The following is a 23,650-nucleotide window of genomic DNA, read 5'->3' as shown; positions in this document are numbered from 1 at the left end:
TTGGATACAACTGTGAATTCAAATTATGTTTAATGATTCACAAAAGGAAACATGTTGAAAGTAAATTTTTCTCCAAACCAAATCAACAAACCTATTTCTTATCAAACAACTTTAAAGTAAGCAGTTTAGTCCACAAGCTCAACATTTAAAGCATTCCTCTGGGAAGGAAATGTAATTGTAATGACATAAGTAGTAAATTACCCCATAATCACAGGGAAGAACTTCAAAACTGGATCTAGTTGGGTCTCCATTGATTTTATCTTATGTGAGTGGGCAAAATTTAGTCACTACCACTTGTATACTAAAATTAAAGTCCTACAAAAAAAGATGATCATGAACCTCTCATCTATGTGGACAGAGTATCAGGCACTTCTCATTATCTGGTGATTGCTGAGAAAGGAGTGTGATCTTCAAAGCATACAGACATATGTGTGCAATCCCATTCTCCTCTCCTCTTCCCTCCTCCCTTCCCCACCCCCAACTTGGAAGCTTTATGTTAAAAAAAAATTACCCTCTAGAAATATATAATTATAAACGAAAGCATGCATTCCTACAAATAAATGACTAATCTAATGATGTTTACTCATTGTTTTGTCTTCCTGACAGTAATAAGAATACAGGGTTTCAGCCGGGCGGTGGTGGCGCACGCCTTTAATCCCAGCACTCGGGAGGCAGAGCCAGGCGGATCTCTGTGAGTTCGAGGCCAGCCTGGGCTACCAAGTGAGTTCCAGGAAAGGCGCAAAGCTACACAGAGAAACCCTGTCTCGAAAAACCAAAAAAAAAAAAAAAAAAGAAAAGAATACAGGGTTTCTAAAGCTTTTCCCAAGGAAAGAGGACTACTTTCTAAGGCTGCTTAGGAAAAGAACTAAGAAATTATAAAAGGAGTAATAACTCTTTGTTATTGTTTGTTTGTTTGTTTGGTAAGGACACAATATTCTAGAACAGACCTTGAAATATTTATCTGAAATAAACACATCTTTTCCCAGGAAAGGGGGGAGAGAGAGAAACAATTTGTACAACAGTTCTTTCCTTTTTAGGAGTTATTTGAATACCAAATTTCTAAGAACTTTCAAACTCAGACTAAAGAGGTGATGGAAATGATATATTCATATTCATTTAGAACAGCTTCTTGGGTATTAGTTAATTTTGCTAAATGTCAGAACATTTATTCAGCAAAGAGATATTCAGTAATATGTTTTAACAACCTCAGATAAACTTGTGTGATTGACTTCTTAAACAGTTTGTGCAAATAACATTTTGGTAAATTATTTTGCTTGCACATAAGTTAGAGAATAAGTAAAGCAAATAACCACCTGAAAACCTGCCTGACAATTTAATGTTTTCATAATAATAAAGCATAAATTAATATATCACTCACATTCTCCTTATTAGAAATACTACATTTCAGTTTCTAACTGAAAGAGCACATTGATTTTGGGCATGATGGTGTTAAATTACTGGAAATACAATATATTTAGATGCCATTCCATTTATTTATTCCATGGAATCTCAATAGATAAAAATCTACTTGACAGAATTCTAAATTATTGCTGAAAAAGGGAAAACTAGTCTTCCCCAGGAATGAGCACCCTAATTGGCTATCCAGTAACAGGTGCTCAACCCTGAAATCATACACATATAAGCAATACTAAATGTACTTGGCAGGCTGTATTTACATTGTTATGCATTTATATATACACGAGTGTTGTGTGTGTGACAATAATAAAAAGGAAAACAAGCCATGAATTTGAGAAGTGAGGTGGGGAGACATAGAAGGGGTTGTTAAAGGGAGGGGCCAAAACAAGATAATTAGTACATGCATCCAAAAAATTACCAAAAAAAAAAAATGTGTATCTTTACAATTCAGACTTTTGGCTCCTTCAGAAACTGTCTCAAGGTCCACTTAAATAATGGTTTGTGTTAGTCTTTTAAATGACTTTGCAAGCAACTATTTTAAAGTCATTTTAGTCCATTTCACACTCTACGATGTATCTATGACTAAAAACATGTACAGTTGTGTGTAAACTTTGTATGTTATAAAAAAAAAAACTCTCTCTGTAGAAGCCTATATTATGTCTTTCAAAATATAAACACTTGTGTAAAATTCAGGTTTTGTTTGTTTGTTTGTTTGTTTGTTTTTCGAGACAGGGTTTCTCTGTGTAGCTTTGCGCCTTTCCTGGATCTCGCTCTGTAGACCAGGCTGGCCTCGAACTCACAGAGATCCGCCTGGCTCTGCCTCCCGAGTGCTGCGATTAAAGGCGTGCGCCACCACCGCCTGGCGTAAAATTCAGTTTTGTCCCAACTATTTCTACAGCAAAATACTAGCTCCTTCTACATTATACAAAGATCTAACTCCATGTTTTTCTAAGCTTAACCACAACCATTGAATGTCAGGCCCAAAACAAAGACCCAAACCAACTAATTCTATAAAAAGGGGTAGCATAAATATAATCTATTAAATTTATTCTATCACATATTTATAAGATTTCATGTCCTTATGATCATTCTTCAGTGATTTCATTCCAGAGTATGCATACTTGTCTCTTAGTGTGCACAGATGTGTATTTAGATAGCTCAAGCAGAAATCTCTGTAAATCCTATATATGGATTTAACTAACATTTACTGTAAGGCCATTTAAGTACCAGATATCATACTACATACTGTAATGCTAAAAATAACAGGTATATTAGATAAAGCACACATATCCACAAGAATTACCTAACATACAGAGATATAGAGATGAAAAATCATAACCAAACCACAGCTAAACTGCCAAGGACTTGCAAACAGCTACATTAATTATGGAATAATATGGATGAAACACGCAAAGATTCATCAACTACACTGTATTGCTACCTTTTTTTAAACATTTTTAGGGACTTCAAGAATGGAGTATTTTTAATGAATATAAAATAATAATAGTTTACTTCATCACTTTCTATATTGTCCTATTTCCTAAATTCCTATTTAAAATTTCAGATGACTTACTACATAATGATATTCAGTGGCCATACTCTTTTCTACAATACTCTTTTTGCAACGTTAGAAAAGACTGGCACACAAAATATGATTTACCAAGCATCCGCTTTGTTCTTCCACAGATTAGATGTAAAATTAAATCCTTAAATAAGAGTTATCTGCATAAAGATGTTAACTTTTGATTGAATGGCTTATGCAAAGTGAAAACCCCGAACCATCTTAAAGACGAATATGAGCGAAGAGTAAAGGTGAGGGCTATAATGTTAATATTACTTTAAAATATAAACAAGGGAATAAAAATGAAATACATAAATTCTAATATAAGAAATTAAAATAAGTCATTGAGCATTCAATCAAGACAGCACATAAATGGTCTATGGAAAAAGGTTTACTATCTTGCATTCTCACTCAGTAGTAGCAGGTATTTTAGTCAAAGCCAAGTCATACTCATTTGAATAGTCTCAAGAGGCATCATTAAGTATTGCTACACATTCTACAATACTACACAGGAAACTACATTCAACAACATTTCAGACTTCTACAACAAAGCGTATATGTGTTTGGAACACATAAAGGCCAGTGACATCACCCTAAGTCAAACTACAAAAGAATATTATGTATATGCAATGACATGCAGTAGATCCAGACATATTACAAAAGCCATTGGATGAAGCTATTCTCAGTTTCAAAAATGAAAGAAAAAAGTATATAAACAGAGTGGCAACTTTAAAGTAATCCCCAGGGCCACTCCACTGTCCAGACATTTGAAAGAATGCTTTGTAAATGCACAACTATAGACAGATTCTAAAGATTCTTAAGAAGAGCAGAGACTGGGCATGGTACAGCATCCTGTAACCCAGTAACTCAGGAACTTAAGGCTGGAAGATGGCCAGCTTGAGCTAACCTACACTATACAGGGTGACCCTGTTAATTAAATATGCTCTTAAAAAGTATATTAACTTATGGTTTTTCTAATAGTAGAAAAGATAAAAATCAGTTAATGAACTCTTCAAAAAGTTTCACCATGACCATACTGGATACATAAGGAAATACTATTTACTACTATTAGCTGTTGGTAGGTATTTCTGATCTTCAGCAATACTAGGCAGCAAGTAGCAGTGCTTTTTAGTTTTTTGTTACAAAACACTGCTAGATGGCTGGCGAATTACTTAATTCCAATAACTTGGCAGGCAATCTTGAACACTAACCTTGCCACACTACTATGGGTTTCACTAGCTTCTTCAACTCATTCTTAATTTTGGCAAGTCATAATTAAGGTACAACATGGTGGCACTCCGTTAAATTATACATGTGGAGTTCAAACTCACACTGCAAGCATAGCTGTTGTCTCCTAGGAAGGCTGAATCAATCTACTGAGACAATTACTTGAGACGAGTACCTGCTTAGTAATTCCTTAGGCATTAGTCAAATCAGTTTACCACCATCTATAACTGATTCTAAACATTTATGAAAGGAGAAAAGCATTCTGCACAGTATAATGTGATTCAAGAGACAACATAGATTCTTATTACATATAAATGGAAGCAGCTACAATAAGGTTCATAACCCTGAGCTCCAGGAACAAGGTACAATCTCCATCTCCCTATTTCCTCCATGTGCATGTGTGAGGGCCCCTCCCCTGTAAGAAGCAAGCAGAGAAAATGGCCATCCTTCCATATTCTATTTTAGTTACATTCACCAAACTGTCTTAACATTTTTAGACATTCTGAAAATATAAGAGCATGTCCCAGCACTGCAGAAGAGTGCCAATGGAAACACAAAAGAAAATCCATTTCTTTGTCATTCTTTTAGCCCAAAAATCCCAGCAGTTTAACTGTGGAATCAACAATCTAGAATTAAAAGAACAGGATTCTACACCCATTTTCTTGCTGAACTTCAAAGTATACAAAGCTTGGCAAATAGTCACCCTCAAATGTTTTCTTCCTTTCTATCTACAGCAGCTAGAGAGACAGGATAATACAAAGAAGTCACCAATTATTTATGAACTTGCCTCCTCCTGTTATTTGCATCAACAATATTCACTTAAAATAAACCACAGTGATAAAGGTATCAGCCATACATGTTTCTATAAAAATGAGATTTGGGGTAGATATTTTTCTATAATTTGTTCATAAATAATATCTTTAGATACTTCAGACTTACCCCTAGCCCATTAAAACTTATTTTGCAGAATAAGCACCAGTATTTTTCTGAATTATCAGAAAAATTGATTGCATTCTGGTCATTTCTAGGGTCCAGATAAAGGTAAGGGAAAGTCTGGTGGCTCTGATCATTCCATCAGTTCCCCAGACTGAAATCAGGAAATGAGTAGTATTCTCTTTCTTCAGTTTAATCATAGCAGATCAGTTATGAGGCCATACATTAGATGAGCTCAACCTTCTTTGTAAATAAATAATATGCAGAGCACACAGAAAGGCTGTCAAAGACAGGAGAACAGAAGGCTATACTGGGGACCAACGACAACAGTGCCAGGCACTGATCCAGGACAGGTACTGTAGAAAAGCCTATTTGGGTGGGGTCTGAAAATTCTAAGCTCTGGAAAAAAGACTGAACTAAAATTAAGACCCAGAGTCACTGGTTATATATACTTGATACAGTATTAGCTGCAAGTGAAGTTTGGGTACAACTAACTTTTTATTATTTTTTTAAATTTCAGACTTAATTTGAATGCTGACTTTTGTTTACATTTGATTTGTTGCATGGAACTGAGCCTTGTTTCCTTAGTTCAAATGTAGCCCACATTATCACAAGTAAAATAAAAGAATGTCATTACCTTTCAATATATCTCCAATGTAAAAATCTTCCAAAAATGCAAACCAAAGTCAATTAACTATCCCTTTGTGAAAAGTACTCCAATTAATAAAATTATGTTCAATCCAATAACCACATATAAAACCTTAAAGATAGTTAAAAATTCATTATCCTACTATATACACTTTACGTATTCAATGTTCTATATGCTCAGGGTAATAGTACTTGGGAAGAATATAATCTTTGAACATAAAGTAGATTGATTAAATGACTTTTACTACTCATACAACTGATTGTGAGATCTTATGCACCATAATGGACGGGGGGGGGGGGGGGGGGGGCAGAGCCATTAACACTATTTAGTTCAATTATAAGAGATTAAAAATATTTCCCCCAAATCAGAATTTAAAGATTATTCTGGAAATCTAAGCTTAATATATTTTCACTCTATTCAGGAAAGTTTAGAAATAAATTCCTATAAAGGACTCTAAGAAAAATAAATTTTAAATGGGGAGAAGGGTGCAGAAAACCTCAATCTCTAAAAATATTAGCCAGATAATAAACTTTCAAAAAGGAAATTGAAGAGTATTTCTATCAGAGAAAAAAATTACCAAAATGTTTGTATTTCACAACTAAGGACAGCATTAAAATTACTCAAAAAGGGGAAATTAATGAAGAGCTTAAAAACTTAAAAGCAAATGAACTGGTTAAGCACACACATATCCATTAACACAGTGTCTGCAGTTAAACATTCTACCCTTGCTGGCTTTGTATTATCTTTTAATAATAGCATAATTTCTTTATGTATAAGACAAGAGGTTTTCAACATTCTTGAGGGGAAAATCTGATCAAATTTCAGTCTAGGGTTGCCAATATCTTAGGAGTATGAGGCCGAAATAAATCTGGTAGGTTAAATAAAAGATTAACATATTGTTTTTCATAGAAGGAACTAACAAGTTACAGGATCTTCAGAATTGTTGTTACTAGATTTGGTAAAAAACATAAGCAGGATTCTCCAACTAGAGCACTGTAGGCAATTATTTTTATATTTTTATAGCCTGTAAGTTTTTAATGTTGGATATTTACACACACACACACACACACACACACACACACACACACACACACATTTCCATTTGCTACCTACTGTTTTTACAGCATTGTATTTGTTTAGTGTTTAAATCCATGGGTTTTGTTCTGTTGGAGTTCAGAGAGCAGCCCCTTTCTATTTTCTTTAGATCATTACTAAAGATCATTAATTTTAACCCTAACACTCTGCTTTAGTCTCATTCGAATTGTTCTACTTATCTCAAAGGTAGAATTTGTTATTACCATCACAAAAAATGACTATTAGCATAATACTTTATGATTTTACATCTATTACAAACACATCACAGGGAGCCAGAGGATGCATTCAGTAGCTTGTCATTCACCACTTCAAAACCCTTCAGAACCAAACAAGGGAAGGATGACATTTTACTAATAGTAGAAGAACAGAGATGAATATAAATAATAAACCTTGAAGTTTTGAAATACACAGGAAAGAAAAAATACAAAAAGAGGATGATCGAGGAACACCAACAAAACAGAACTTTCAATTTGTAAATTTCCATGTTTTTTAAATAAAGCATGATGTTAGCAGGTCTATGCATCCTCTGTTAAGGTAACCATTTAAATTATCTGAAGCTATAGGCCCAAAATAAAGGGAATTATTATCTTTCTACTGGGTCCTATATATTAATATAAATTTTAAAACTGATTGTTCTATTTACAGAATTCAGTTTTTCCTCAGCTTTCTGACTTAAGTATCAACCATTACTCTAGCCTTAACCCCATAAATATGCATGCTAAGAGTGTTTATGAAAAAAATATTGACATTATGTGTTCAAAAATTGTTCACATTTCTTCCTGATAAAAGAATTAAAAAACTTAGTTTCTATAATTTTTCCACAATCAGACAAAATATGAATAAAATTCTGAATAATTAGTTGTCACCTACAATTCAAATGTCCACAGCTCTTAAAGCTTTCTGTAAACAACACACATCTACATGAAGTACATACCCCTTCAGTCACCATCTACTTAATTATTTTTATGTGTAGTTTCAAAGTATAGTATAGTGTTTATCTCCACACCTTGAAATGTGCAAGAAAAGGAAGGAGGAGGAGAGCAAAGGAAGCAATGGAGCACGTTGTTGTTTTTCATTCATGCAGCAGAGTGATGTCAGTGTCTGCAGCAGCAGCAGCAGCAGCAACAGCAGCAGGCGCTTTGGTCAGTGAAAACTAAAACCCACTCAAGTCAGAACCTTAGTTTCAAAAGAAACTAATTGAAATTTTAAGTCACAGAACAGATTTTTAAGTGGCTAAACAGAAAGAACATATTAGTTATATGTTGTAGTTTCAATATAGAGCGAGAGGAACAAGGCAGAATGTGGACCAGTAACATAGGGTAACATAATCAAGGGACTAGCACAAGAGCCTGCATTCAAAAATCACTTCAATGCAAGACACTGACAAAAACACCTGATGTTATAAACAGCAGAACCACAGAAGAGAAAGCCCTTCAACCCCTAGCACAAGCTTTGACCCTGCAAATCTGCCTACTGCACATCCAGACTCAAGAATTGTTTTCATCATGATTGCATTAAAATTGCATTAAACTCTGACGTGCAATTTTACAACAAAGAGCAGAATTTAAGCCTGATCACAAATTTCATTAAAACTACTTTATGATGGGGCATGTAATTCTTAAGCAATTAGGGCTTTTGAGGGATGTAGAAAAACAAGTTGTACTATTATTTATGGTACGATGTTAGTGTTTATCAACAAAAGGAAAGGAGGTACTAGGTGGCCATTATACTGTTGCAGCAATTGCCAAAACTTCTCTAACTCTGCCCACAAAATCCTCTGCACACAATCTACAATTCGTATTTTTTTACATTGTTCCCTGAAAGAAAACCCCCAAACTCCATTAACAAACTGTTAAAGCTAAATCATTCAAAAATGTCTGCTGCCTCCTTTTCTTTCTGTTACCTCTCCTTTAACACAGCCACAGAAAATGTGCAAGGAAGTTGCATATGGCATTAATCTGTTAGAAAATGGTGGACTTTTCTATAAAATACAGCCAAAGATGTGTGTTCAGTTGTGGTCATTATTAGGGCGATCACGTTGTTTTCATTCATTCATTCAGGATTTGCTGGAGGATGTCAGTTTCTGCAGCAGCTGGCTTGACCTGGGGGAGCAGTGGGGGAGCAAATTCCTCCTGGTGCATACAGATTACAGGATGTATTTCTCAGTGCTCAAGCACTTACTTCACTGCACTACATCCTACACAGGGGCTTACCATCAAGTGGTCTGAAAGCAAGTGCTTTAGCAACATGCTAATTACAGGTCTAAATTAAAGCTTAAAATACCTAAACTTTGATCTATCATACTGCAATCACTTTCTCCAACTCTAAACACCTTAGAACGTCCATCGTAAACAAAAATTTCACATACCATATAAACATCGTATGGAGCTTGGTAGTATTTTCCTTCTGAGTAGGTTTTTTTTCTTGTTTTCTTTCCCTACTCCGTATGATTCCTTCCTTCCATAACGCAGCAGCAGCAGCAACAACTGTAGCTCTAGACTGGTATCTAAGAATATTAGGTACTTGATTCTCCCTTATGGCCTTACGTCCCTGTTTTGCCTAATTTTCTTTTTCTCCCCCAGGAATCAACTAGATCATGCACTATGTCCCCAGGCATAAACAAAACCAAACCCAAACAGAAAACTAAGGGGAGTCCACAGCATCCACCCACTCACCATTACCTTTGACACCTAACAAAAAAGAAACTTGAGAACTCTACAGAGCTCAGCTGAACTGCTAAGTATACTTAGAGATGGAAGGAAAAAGTAAACACACTCCACCAACAGGCTTTAAGAAATGCATCGTGAAAATCGCCTTTCGGGCATGAGCCATTTGTAGTGTAGTAGTGCTCTGATGCATGGCTATATAAAGTAGAGAGGGTGGGTGGATAAACCCTATACACTTCAAATGCACATTCAAAACTGTCTCCTCTACACATGCAAAGGATAGCCTAACGTCGTTAAGTAACGCCATCAATCCTCCAAAACGCAAAACGAGCAAAACATACTAGAGACGAGTCAAGAACTTGGTGGGAAAGCACAAAGGCTGCAGAGATTACTACTACCACCTCATCCGCCGCTGGAGAGTTTGTGTGCGTGCTTCAGGGTTTCACCCAGCAACTCCTTCCCCGGCTACAAACACAGAGAGCCTAACAAGCTATTAAACCGAAACACTTTTCCTTGCAGGCGAGGGATGCAAGATGAAAAATGAGGGGCGGTGTGAGGGTCAGATAAAAGTTGATTTTCAGGTCGCTCCTCCAAGCCCTGCAGCGACCTCAGGGGGGGTGAGATTCCCAAAGCCACTTTCACACCTTCGGTAATGAACTAGCAAACAGAAGCCCGGAGAGGCTGAAGTTTCCACGCAGGGCACCGTCGGGGAGACGCAGCCCGGGAGGACGGGAGGGTTGGGCTCGCTACCTCTGCACACGGGCGAGCCGGGACTCCGTCTCTCAGGTGAGCTGCTCCTCCGCTGGCTCTCGGGGGACCGTCTCGGGCGGCCCTTGGCGCGAGGCGCCTGCTCGGCCGGGACAGCGACCGGCGGTGGAGTCGGGCTAGACGGGCTGGGGCCGCGGGCCGCGCCGGTCCCGGGGAGGCTGGCGAGCGTGGCGGCGGCGGCGGCCGGGCGCGTGGGGCTGTGCTGGCTGCCCCGCAGGAGCTGGTAGGGCACCGTGGCGCGGATGGGCTGCAACAGCCGACCGGCTCCCGCCGCGGGGGCGCAGCTCCCGGCCGGCCCCGTCCCGCTCCCGGCAGCGGCGGGCGGGGAGCCCGCGGTGCTGCGCCGCATCCTCTGCGGAGCGGGGTGAGGGGTCTGGGAGGAACTGGAGGACGCGGTGGACATGGTGGCTCCGCCGGCGGGCGGGCGAGCGGGCGGGCGGGCGGGCGGGCGAGCGGGCGCGCGAGCGTGTGGGAGCCGGCGCGGCGGTGCGTGCGATGTGTACGGGGGAGGGGCGGCGAGGGGCGGAGCCGCGGGGCTCCCCTTCCGACGCGCACCCCGCCGCCGAGGGGGAGGGGACGCCGCGACGGCCAACGTCCAACGGCCCCAACCGCCCCGCGGCGCTCGGCGGGGCGCTCACGGCCCGGCCCGCGTCGAGCCCATGGCCGCCGCCGCCGCCGCCGCCGCCGCCCCGGACATCGCGCTGACTGGGCACTCGCCGGGTTCCCGCGCCTCCTCAGCCCTCGTGGGGGAGGGTGTGGGGAGGGGGGTGGGCGCCCGCGCGACAGGACCCGGCGGCCGCGGGGAGCGCCGCGACTCTGGCCTCCGAGGAGAGAAAGGGGCCTCGAGGCGCCTCGCGCTGCGCGCAGCCCGCGCCACCGCAAACGCCGCAGCCGCCGCCGCCGCCGCCGCCGCCACCTCGACCCGCTTCTCACTCGGAATGGCAACTAATCCTGGGTCGGCGCCCCGCCCCCGGCCCCGCCTCTGGGCGGTCCGGACCCGGCTCCGGCCGCTGCGAGAGCCCCGATTGGCCGCGCCGCTCTACTCCAGGATTCCAGGGATTGGTGGTGCGGTCGGAGTGAGAGGAGACTTGGCCAATTACAGGACGGTGTTTCCGCTGTAGGGGCGGGGCGTGGGAGTGGATGGGAGAGGAGGGGTTGTGAGCCGAGGGAGGGACGCAAGAGTTGACAGTCTTTGAGGTGAGCTTGAGACTAGAAAAGTGGGTCCCTGAGTGTCCTGCGCGTGCCCCGACGCCCACAGACACGCGCACGCTGCGATAAGCAGGTTGCAAGGGCTCCACCCTCCCGTGCCCTCTACAACCTGAGGCTGAGGACGCTGGAGGCACAACTAACTTGGCAAAGACACCTGCATCCGGTGTGATGTTTTAGTCACAACTGAATAAAGGATACCTAACCCTTTTCATCTTAGTAATGTCTTCTGGTGTCTTACTAGCCTTGTGAGTCAAAACAACTTCGGGAGCGGTGTCTGGAAGCTAGACTGAACAAAATACACCTGCCATTATAGCCATTTCTAGTTACAAAGTGGGGTGGAGAACATCAGATTCTGAATTGTAGATGTCAACAAGAAAGTCTATGTCATCGCAGCATCTGATTTATTAATGCAGGGCACCTAGTTGACTATCCAGGAGCAGATGGTCTCTTGGGGTGGGGGGGGTGGGATACCCGGCATAATGTAACAATTCATTGTGGTAATTTCCTGTGTGGGGGGAGGAAAGTGAGAAGTACAAAGATTTTACATGGGCGTAAAAAAGTATATAAAACCCTAATCAGGAATAATTGAGGGTCTACATCAGATACCTACTATTAATTCCCATGAGGAAAAAAAAAATATTTTAAAAACTAAAGAAGAGGGATGTCTGATTGGTCTACACCTAGTGTCTGCCCACACTGACAGATTTTCTCTGATTCCAGGCACTAAATGGGTTTCACTCACCTTTCTCTGCTTCCTGTATGCTCAAACAAAAATCACACTAAATTCTTTTTTGGAAAAAAAAAATCGATGGTGCCTAATCAAAGTACAAAAAATAGCATCTAGTACTATATCCCACTAGATTAGTCATAGTTCCAGACTTTATGACATATTAAAATAACAGCTAACATTTACTAATTCACCACGTGCCAGCCACTGTTCTAAGGACATTACTATGTGTTAACTCATCCATTCTTCATATAATCCACAAGGTATGTACTATTATTATCCCACTGTTTTCCCAGCTGGGGCACAAAGACAGTGTCTTGTCTGAGAGTACTCAGCTAGTAAGTGGGAAGCTGAGAGTTGAGACCAGAGGGACAGGTTTGGGAGTCTGAGGAAGCCCTGTGCTTTAGTGCCTTCCAACATAAAATGTATGGTGTGGGCAGACACATGATCAAGAGAATTTACAGTAGACCACAAATGTCACCTGTTAAATTCCCATCAGTTCAAAAGAGATATGTTGTGTTTTGTTTTCCAAGACAGAGTTTCTCTGTGTAGCCCTGGCTGTCCTGGAACTCGCTTTGTAGACCAGGCTGACCTCAAACTCAGAAGTCTGCCTGCCTCTGCCTGTGCCTCCCTCCTGAGTGTTTGGATTAAAGGTGTGCACCATCACCACCGGGCTCGAAAGAGATTTTATAAGTGAAAACCAGCTCCCTGTTTTTACTTTCTAGAACAACATATATTTTAATTATATATAGAACAAAATGACTCTTTGAAATTTGATAGAATCGACCTACTATATAGATTTTTTTCATCCAAAAATTAATGGTTCTGTATTAATTGACAAGTTATAATCTTTCTTGAATAAAAAACAATAAATGGCTTCTTTGGGTATTTTCTTTTTCAGAATAGCAAGAAAAAGCTACTATACCAAGTTGATATTAAAATATATAGTTTTAAAAATACTGGCAAATTTCTAAGTTGATGATTTGATTACAGCATAGTTTCATTATAGAAATGTCATCTCTGGTCACTCCTGAATCTGAGTATGGAACAACCTCAACACAGTAGATTACTGTAATTCTAAATTCATACTAAGCCACAGTTGGCAATGATCAATACTTCGTTTGGATCTAAAACAGTATAGCTGGCCATAATGCTAGGTTTCCTGTCCATCTAACATAACAAACTTAAATCGGATCTAAAATCTAAACGAACTCCAGAGAGAACTTGTATGACTTTTTAAATGTTGTTTTGGTGGCATTTGGTGCTGGAAATTGACCCCTGGGCCTTGTGTATGCTGGGCAAGTGCTGTACCACTGAACTACATCTCCAGACAGTACCTGATCTTACAATACTATTTTCAGTTGCTGCTAACTCATCAATACCTATTTGGAATTCCAGTCACTTTCTCTTTATTCAAGAAACCAATAGTTTCCTCTAAAAAGCTTTATTCTCATGAAATAAGGAGTGCCGGTCATACCTAAGGAATTCAAGTGGGCTAGAATAAATGTAGCACCTGCTTTCAAGTGTCTGTTAGTTAAATGCTTGATACTTTGTTCTTATTGAAGATGGTAATGAAAGCCAGAAAACACAGAAGCATTGGGAAAATATTCTTCTTAGTAAACTTGAAGCCTGTGGCCACAGTGAAGGCTGCAGGGTTTGAAGTCCATTGTTGTCCTAGCTGTGGCATAGAAAGGCCCAGTGCAGCTTCCCTTTTTATCGAATGCTAGTATAATAACTTCTGAAAGTTGTATATAAGGCTTAAAATGTTAGTGATGAATCTGTTGCTATACTGCACTGTCTTGAAGGCATGAAAGCTGGTAACATTGGAAACACCTCTGTTGGCTCAGTGGGTGAAAGCACTTGTGTCAAACCTCACCACGTGAGTGTGATTCCACCCCCCCCACACACACACACTGTGGCACATACACAACCCTCCATCCAAACTAAATAAGTGTAATAAAAATTATAATAATGAACACCTCTTTTCATAGACCTCATGCTTGGGATGTCCGTGGACAACAGTTTGCAAATCTCAGGACCATACATAGACTAACTTAACTCAGGAGAAAGCAGGAAATCTCTGACTAGAGATTAACAATATGCTGCCCTTAGTAGAGAGAGAGCAAGATGAAAAATTGTGAAGCGTGTAGAGCTACCAAAACCATCTGCTTGATTCTTCTATCCATGTTTTTCAGGCTTAATATCTTCCATAGTTTGAATAGATTTGTTCCTCAGAAGTCATGCTGAAATTTATCCCACTGTGAGATATTAAGAAGGTGGAAACTCGGAGCTGGGGAGATGGCCCAAGCTGTTAAAAGCACTGTTTTTCTAGAGGACCCAGATTCAATTTCCAGCACCTACATGATGGCTCACAATTATCTCTAACCATTGCCCTATTCTGGCCTCTGAGAGCACCAAGTATACAGATACTACACAGATATACATGCAGGCAAAACACCTATACTCATAAAATTAAACATTTAGAAGTTTAGGGTTTTTGTTTGTTTGTTTGTTTTAAAGCATGGGGAAACTTGAGCCAGTGAGATAACTCCACAGCTAAGGGAGCTTGAGCATCAGGCCTCACAGCCAGAGTTCAGTCCCAGGAACCCACATGGCAAAAAGAGAGAGCCAACTCCTAAAAATTCTCTTCTGACCTCCTCAAGCACGCCATGACGAATACACTGGGTACATACCACACACACACACACACACACACACACACACACACACACACACACACAATTAAGAATATAAGAGGTGTGGAAATTTAGTCAGACTGTTGGCTTAAGAGACGGGGCCTTTAGAAAGTGATTAAGATGCGATAGGGACATTAGGGTGGAGCCCCCATCGTTCAGTCTGGTGGGCTTATAAGAAGAGGAAGAGAGACTAGACATACAAACACACAGGCTTCCTGTCCCTTGGTCTAAGATGCTCTACATTACCAAAGGACACTGTCAACAAGAAGAGACTCAACAGTAGAGACACCCACCCCCAGTTTTCACATCCTGAACAATGAGCCAGCTGAGACAATTTACCAAATAAGCTGCTTCGGGGACTTTGTTATAGCAAGGGAAAACAGACTAATACAGCATTCAAGCCTCACCCTAGTCTGAGTTGTAATCCCAGCTGTGGGGATTAACTAGGAGGTCATGGGGGAGAACACTGAACAGAACTGTACTGAGGTTCACCTTAAGCTGATTATGTGCTCTTGTAGCGGATCCCTAATAACAGCAACAAAGCCTTGCCTGGTTTATATCCCTGGCAGATACTTAAAGTAAAACTCTCCATTGCTTGCGATAGCCTAGATTTGTATTAGGCTTTGCCTTCCTATAAATGTTCTTGCGCCACATTTCCTGAGCCTTCCTCCCTCAATTTCTATCAGTTTTCCCCTCAAATATCACCACCTTCCTGGTTACCCTCTTTAAAATTGCAAGCACCCCTTAGGCTTCCTCTGCTCTGTTTTCCTAATGTACCTATCACCATCCAATCCATTATATAATAAGTTTTCTCATGTCTAGAATAAAAGAGTCATGAAGATTTATCAGATTTATAACTGCTAAGTCTCTACAATGCTCAGGCTATGACAGAGGACAGTAAATATTTGTTCAGTGGTGAGGGGAAGTGGCAGAATTTAGTCACTCTGTCTCATGAACTAAAAATTGTTGAAACTTACAGGAAAAAGAGAGGACAACAGAATTGACAGAGGGGAACAGCTGAGGAAGATTAGTTAAAACATGACATTTGCTGGCTGGTAGGTGGCCCTATCTTGTTTTATAATAGCTATTCCCAAGAGCCGGTATAAAGGAACTGAAAATTATTTAACTCTGTAGCATAGACCATCACCTGTAAGTTAGGAAAATTTTGTTTTGTTTCTAAAAAGAACTCAGAAGAAATAATAGAAATCAAAATATATTTTCTTTTTAACTGGTAATGTGACAAAATTCACAAGCATACAATATATTTTATTTTTAACTGGTAATGTGACAAAATTCACAAGCATACAATGACCCCCTACAAGGAACCACAGGTTTTTTAGCTTCAACTCCAATAGCAACTCCAGTTGCCAAGTGTGAAGTTAATGGCACATCCCAAAGGCAATACATTACTAGACTTTTACCATTAAGCTAAAAGACCGTATTACAGAAAGCTACCCAAGGTGGGGCAAAGAAGTCAGTATTCTCTTTCTGCTTGCAACATTGCTTTGTTTAATTCCCAAACGGAGGGTCTGTAATATATTAAAGCAATGGTAGTCATATGAAAGAAATCTGTTTTATTATATTTTAGGAGACTGTATAAAGATTAACATGTGCCTCTAAACTAATTTCTTCATCTACCAATGGATTTTTATAACCCAAGTGAGTGCACTGAAGATTGTTGTTAAAACAGTCAAAGGCTGGGGAATCAGCTCCTCAGTTAAGAGCACGTGTTGCTCTTCCAGTGGATGCAGGTTTGATTCCCAGAACCCACATGGCAGGCTCACAACTGTCTAGAACTCCATTCCGAGGGGACCCAATCCCATCCTGTCAACTTTATGGGAGCCAGGCACACATGTCATGCACACACACACACACTGTGTGTGTAATAAAAATTTTTAAAAACTGCTCAGTTCATCAGCAGCACTTGACTAATGAAGTTTCTTTATCATTTTATTATTTTTTTTATCTTTGGTAGCATGCAGTGTTCACAGTGCCTACTTAGCATTCTATTTAAGAGGTCCATATCGATGGATCTAATAAGCACATAGGAAGGCTTAGTAGCAATAACACTACACCAAGCCTTAATAACTCTTCATGAAGTTACTCATTAAATATCCTTGATGTATCTGAACTCTATTTTACTGACTGCAGACTATACCCATTCTCATACTTTGGTAAGTTGTGATCTATTTAGGAGTAAAAGGATATGCCTCCAAGATAAAAGAGATACAAATAAAATAGCATGGAAACCATGGGAAAGGAAAATTCCCTTTTATGGAAAACTGTTAAGAAGAAGTGCATAAAAAAGTCATATAGTGAGGAATGCATGGGACCTTCGAGAAGACTGCAATGTGCCTTGGCTGATTGTCAATGGAAGATAATGTTGCACCAGGGAAAGCTCTCGCTGCCAAGGAAGACGTGAACTTTACTGAGTTCACAGTGAGGAACTGTTGGAAATTTTTGAACAGGTGCAAAAACATGAATGGAGCTCCACTTTAAGAAGATGAATGTAAGAACAGTTTACAACCTGAGTTGGAGACTGACAGCAGAAGACAGTGTGGAGGCTTTGGGGATGCTCTGTAGTGAGTCCAGAAGGCTAAGTGGGGAGAACAGCAGAGGACATGGAAAAAGGTTCAAAGATGAAAATGGTATTTCTGGGCTGATGATCCTGTGAACCGTGAAAGGAGAAGATCAGACATTCTCAGGCTTCAAGTCTGGATGCCTGAGAAGCTAGTGGTGGCCTCAACAGGAGCATGCAGCCAAGACAGGGAAGGAGTTTGGGGGAAAGATAATGAGTCCAGCTATAAATTTCAAGCCCAGAGGCTATTAAACGAGAGGTTTTCCTCCTTATCACCCCCCTCCCTATTTTTCTCATTTTCCTCCTGCACCACCATCCCCACCACTTTCTCTTCCTCCTTAGTATTGAACTTGGAAATGGCAGAAGCATGGATTTGGGAACTATACAAGTACTCACAGTATTTGAAGTCACCAGTGCAAATAAAGTTAGCAAAAGAGAGAAGCATAACAAGAAAAGAAAAGAGGGTCAGGAAAAAAAATTGAAAAATTACACATGAATGGGAAGAAAAGAATAAAAGGGGGGAGAACCAGAGAAAGTCAGAGAGGAGAAATATTCTTTTAAAACTGAGAGTTAGTGTCTCAAAAATTAAGTTTAGTAGACGCTTTGTAAGGTAGCTAACAAGTTAATGTCCTTCCCTAGGAATCCTCTCCCAGCACCCAGAAAGCATGGCCTGGCTGTTTTGTTTGTACCCAATAACCTTGCCCCTCTGACTACAGTTGATTTGACTTATGTTCAATGTGTGATTAGAGCTGGTGCAATCATATTTTCTCTCCTGGGAATTTAGAACTAAGAATTGAAAGATTAAGCTATACCACTTTAAAGTGTACACCCAAAACAATTGGTTACTTCGCTACAGGGATACCTGCATGCCCATATTTTTGCTGCATTATTCATGACATCCAGGTTATTGAATCAGCCTAAGTGCCTATCAATAGATGCATGGATAAAGAAAATATGATGAGTATACACAATGGGGTTTTATTCAGCCATATAGAAGAAAGAAATTATGTCATCTCCAAGAAAATCAATGGAACTGGAGATAATCACGTTAAGTGAAATAAGCCAGACTCACAAAGACAAGGACAGTGTGTTTTCTCTCATGTGGAATCTGTGCATGGGGGAGGGGAAGAACTTAAAAGTAAAAGGAAACGCTGTGGAAGAGGAAAGGGGGAAGGGAAGGGAAGATGGAAGTGAAGAGAAGATAAAAAAGAGTAATAGGAGCTGGAGAGATGGCTTAACTGTGAAGAGAACCTGTTGCTAGCCACCCACCACTGAACCTGACCAGTATTTTTGGCTGGTGCAGTCAGGTGGTGAGCTGATCTGGAATATTATTTTTACTAGGCAAAGATGTGTTACATTTGTTTATGCTGCAGAATATTACTTTAACTATGTGAAGCTGGGTTACCTTTGTTTGTGCTGCATTTGTTTAATTATGAAAATATGTGTTGCATTTGTTTCACCCTGCCTGCCTAAGGCACCTGATTGGTCTAATGAAGAGCTGAATGGCCAATAGCTAGGCAGGAGAGGGATAGGCAGGGCTGGTGGACAGAGAAAATAAGAAGGAGGAGAAACCTAGGTTCAGAAGAAAAGGAATGAAGAGAATAAGGGAGAAAGGTAAGGACATGCCCGGGGCCAGAAGCCAGGCAGCCACCAGCCAGCCAGACACAAGAAACAGTGAAAGTAAGATATACAGAAAGAAAGGAAAAAAGCCCCATGGCAAAATGTAGATGAAGAGAAACATGTTAAGTTATAAGAGCTAGTGGGACAAGCATAAGATAAAGCCCAGCATTCATAACTAATAGGAAGTCCCTATGTCATAATTTGGGAGCTGGTTTGTGGTCCAAAAGAAAGCCAGTTGCTGAGAGCTGACAGTAATTCCCAAATTTTAGGAAACAGGGTTGTCCTACATACAAAAGACTGTGCTGAAAGCCTGAGAACAGCCTAGAAAACAGTAAGAGAAAATCCTATGGTCTTGTCTCAGAAGATTGTACTAAAGCAGAGAGAGAGAGAGAGAGACAGAGAGACAGAGAGACAGAGAGACAGAGAGAGACAGAGACAGAGAGTGAGAGAGAGAAAGAGAGACAAAGACAGACAGAGACAGAGAGAATCTATTCTTACACAAGATCTAGGTTCAGTTTCTAGCACTCACATGGTAGCTTACAACCATACATAACTCCATTCTCAGGGAATCTGAACCCCACTTCTGACCTCTGCAGGCACCAGGCACACACATGGCGCACATACATACAGGTAGGTAAAACACTAATACACATAAAAATAAAATGAATAAATCTAAGAAAGAATTTAAAGAGTAATAGTGTAAATATGATAAAGTCCATTATACACATATATAGAAGTGTTACAGTGAAATCCCTCTGTACAATTAATATATACTAATAAAATGAAACAAAAGGTTATTCTATGAAAGACGTGGTTTGGGTAAACACAGAAACTTGTGCATAGGGTGATCACTTTCTGTTCCAGGCCCAAGGGAACAAAGAAAACCAGAATTCTAAAAGAAAATAATAAAGTGACATATAAAAGGAGAAATGAGGCCTGGTGCTAGCAAAAAGGAGACTCTCAGAGAGTTCATGATGACTGTTTATGTCTTCTTACCCACTTTCTCCAGTCCTGCAAATCATCACCATCCTGCCTCTTCCCTGTGGATACAACTCCAGTATGTTTCTACGATCGAATCAGCATTTACATCCTTTCCTACCCAAAGCCATCTCCTCTGCTTGTACCCTATCATCTCTCATAATTTCTTACCTTATTGGGAGGTTGATTTCTTCAGTTATTCTCCCTCTTTCTACTTTACCACCAATTGCTTGATTATTCCTAATAATATATGCTAACATTACAACATAAAAAAGTTTTCATGCTATTTCTTTTCATCATTATTCAGAATTCTCTGATCCTCTAGTAGTAACACATCTGCAGGAAGGAACTCAGTGTTTCTGATTTTTAATCTGGTCTTCTCCAGTCTTTCTTCTACCCCCCTCCATGTCATTGATACCCACTAGTCTATGTTGAGGAATATTACTTTAATGTGTGTTACTTTTGTCTAACTCTGTGAAGCTGTGTTACTTTGCCTGTCTAAAACACCTAATGGTCTAATAAAGAGCTGAATGGCCAATGGCGAGGCAGGAGGAAGGATAGATGTGGGTGGCAGGCAGAAAGAATATATAGAAGGAGAAATCTGGGAGAAGGTAGAAGGAATGAGAGAATAAGTAGCAAGAGAAGGAGGAGGACTCCAGGGGCCAGCCACCCAGCTACACATCAAGCCACGGAGTAAGAAATAATGAAAGGTATACAGAAATAGAGAAAGATAAAAGCCCAAAGGCAAAAGCTAGATGAGACTATTTAAAGCTGTCTAGCAACAAGCCAAGCTAAGGCCAGTCATTTATAATTACGACTAAGCCTCCATGTGTGATTTATTTAAGAGCTGGGTGGCAGGCCCTGCCAAAAAGTAAAAAACAACAACAACATGTCAGCATCAAGAACTTACATATGTCAGGGCCCAGTGGATACCCACCAGTCCTGATCCTACTCCAACTTTTAGCCATTTTCCACACAGTTGGTCAAGCTCAACTTATTGGAAGCATCCTCTATTGTTGAAATCTAAGATATACACTTGCTGGGTCTTTCCTCTTCTCTGTCACTGCTCAGTGTCTGTGCAGATTCTTTCTCTTTTATGTATCTATAGAAATTGGGCTGTATTCACTGCCTTCTTCTCATCACCCATCTTCCTGACAATCTCAGCTTTAAGTACTGTGAAATGCTGTCAACTCTTTAATCCCTTTCTCCAGGCCAGACATTTCCTCCAGGTTCAAAATTCAGACATCTAATTACCACCATAAATGTGAAGTCTTCTTGAATGCCTCAAATAAATATGTTCACAATGGAAACAAGTTCTTAACTCCTGTATTCCTACTTCCTCCCAACAACCATACAGACTTCTATTTTTATTTTCCCCCTGATTTCTGTAAATAGTATTACTATCTTTCCAATTATTACAATTGAAAACCTGGACAATATTCTTGATTTGTCACTCTCCCCACCTCCAGCCCTCAGCTGAGCTTCTTTGTTCCTCAAACGTAGGTATCCAATCCATCCATTTCGTCTCTTCTGCTACTACATTAATCTGAAATATTGTCATCTCTTACCTAAGTGATTGTCAATGCTGGCCAGCTGCACCTTTTTATGATTTTCTCATTATCAGTTATCAGTCAAAGAAACCTTGAAAGTATGTGGGATGTCTTCCAGTAACTTTTCAATGAAATCCAAGTTCCCTACCAGTTCAAAAAGCCTGGCCTGGCCTGCCTTCTGCTGCCCTCTCCACCTGATCTTGTTCTGCTTCTCCCTCCGCTGCAGGTTCCAGCCACGTGCCTTGCTTTCACTTCCTCTGAAACATCTGGGCAGAGCCCTGACACAGGTGTATCCTCGGCCTACTCAAATCCTGAGGGCTTCCTGCACATGTTTCAGGTTCCAAAATTCAGATATTGAAAATGTCCTGTCCGAGTCCTCCCTTGTCACTAATACTTCATCACTAAGTCACTTTGTTTCAACCATAGTACTCATTACAAGTTATAAACATGCACTTCTCTACTTCCCCATGAGAGTGTAAAGTCCCCAGGTGCAGGGACCTTGTCTTTCCCATTCATTAACTGATCTCTCAACGCTTACACGGAGACTAAAATACAGCAGGTGCCCAGTAATTACTGACTGTAATTTTGCTGGTTGTTGATAGTTTCCTAGTTCCTTATTACCGCTTGCTTCGGTTATTTGAGTCGCTGTGTTAAACTGGGTATGGCAGTGACAAGGACTGGTGAAAAGCCACTCGAAGGAGGAAACATTTATTTTAGCTCGTTGTTTCAGACGTGTCGGTCGAAAGTCAGTGGGGTCCGTGGCTTTGGCAGAAACCAGCAGCACATCCTGGGAGGTGAGGCATGAAGAGCAGAGCTGCTCAGCCCAATGACAACCAGGAAGCAGAGAGAAACGTGAAAGGTCAAGGGACAGGGTACACTTTCTGCATGATAATATACCCCCAGAGACCAACTTCCTTAGTGTAGCACCGAATGCTCCTCTTTACTACCTTCTGAAAATGCCATCATATTCTGATTCCCTTGAGGAATTACTACATTGGTTAGCTTTGAGTCCTCAGGATCCAGTCATTTCCCGAAAGCTACCAGCTGGTAACCAAGCCCTCAACACATGAACCCTTGGGGACACCTCAGATTCAAACCATAACAGCAGGTTTCAGCTTTTATGTCCAATGGTCACTGTTGGATGATGATTTTAAAAGGCTGAGATGGTTAGCAATGTCCTATGCTGTTGAACAGGTACTGAGTTCACTTTTACCGGGGAAATGTGAGCGAACACCTATTCTCCCCAGATAATGTGCTAACCACAAACAAAAGAAATGATTCCACACAATTTCAGATTAGTGAACCAATAAATTGAGTTGAGGTTGCTTATAGGAGCATTGGTGAAAGGTCATCTCCAGAAGGGTGGGCGTCTCATAAAAAGCCACCCACCAGAGAAGACTGACCTACCCCACACCAGGAGCTGCTGGCGAGTGGTTGTTTACTGCCTTGTGAACCTTCTCTCCTCTGCACAAGGGAATGTCAATGGGCTCAGGCTTCAAAGATTCCCATGTGGGGGATCATAGCTGCCCTGATTTCAAGGAGGCAACGGCACAGGTTTTAACAAGTTCCCCGGGAGATTGTTATGATCAGGCAAATCTGGGAAACAGTACTTTAGAAATAAATATAAATTTTCCAAGCATTATTGTAGGCCCCAATATTTTCTCTCTCTCAGCCAATTGCAGATAAACACTGATATGTGCCACTGAGTCATGAAAGTTGCCAAAAGAAAGATGCCAAAGTTCTACCTGGCTTACTACAGAATAATCTAAGGGGTCTGGCACTCCATAATTGGCATCTAATCATACAGTTCCAAATAAGCTACAGTGATATTCAAAAATATAAATCAGAAGTATAACTATATCTTGAATTTTTTTATTTCATGACTTTGGGTGTTTTGCTGGCATGTATGTCTGTATCATATGCATGCCTGGTGCTCTGTAAAGTCAAAAGAGGATGTTGGATTTCCTGGGGCTGGGG

The 23,650-nt window shown here is 40.6% G+C and overlaps 1 protein-coding gene across 3 annotated transcripts in view; it reads right to left on the bottom strand.

The window, feature by feature from the left end:
• Positions 1-23,650, bottom strand: part of Glcci1 (glucocorticoid induced 1) — a 156,290-nt gene that overhangs the window by 67,546 nt on the left and 65,094 nt on the right. For 2 of the 3 annotated variants that reach the window (XM_059257365.1, XM_059257366.1), the window contains exon 1: positions 10,298-10,718. The exons of the other annotated variant lie outside the window; for it this stretch is intronic. In XM_059257365.1, the coding sequence (XP_059113348.1) occupies positions 10,298-10,718 (421 nt within the window). Of the gene's footprint in view, positions 1-10,297; positions 10,719-23,650 lie in introns of those variants that run through there. 3 annotated transcript variants of the gene reach the window in all.

The sequence above is a fragment of the Peromyscus eremicus genome, chromosome 3 (assembly GCF_949786415.1).
Source record: "Peromyscus eremicus chromosome 3, PerEre_H2_v1, whole genome shotgun sequence".
NCBI lineage: Eukaryota > Metazoa > Chordata > Mammalia > Rodentia > Cricetidae > Peromyscus > Peromyscus eremicus.
This window is presented reverse-complemented; position numbering and strand designations above follow the sequence as displayed.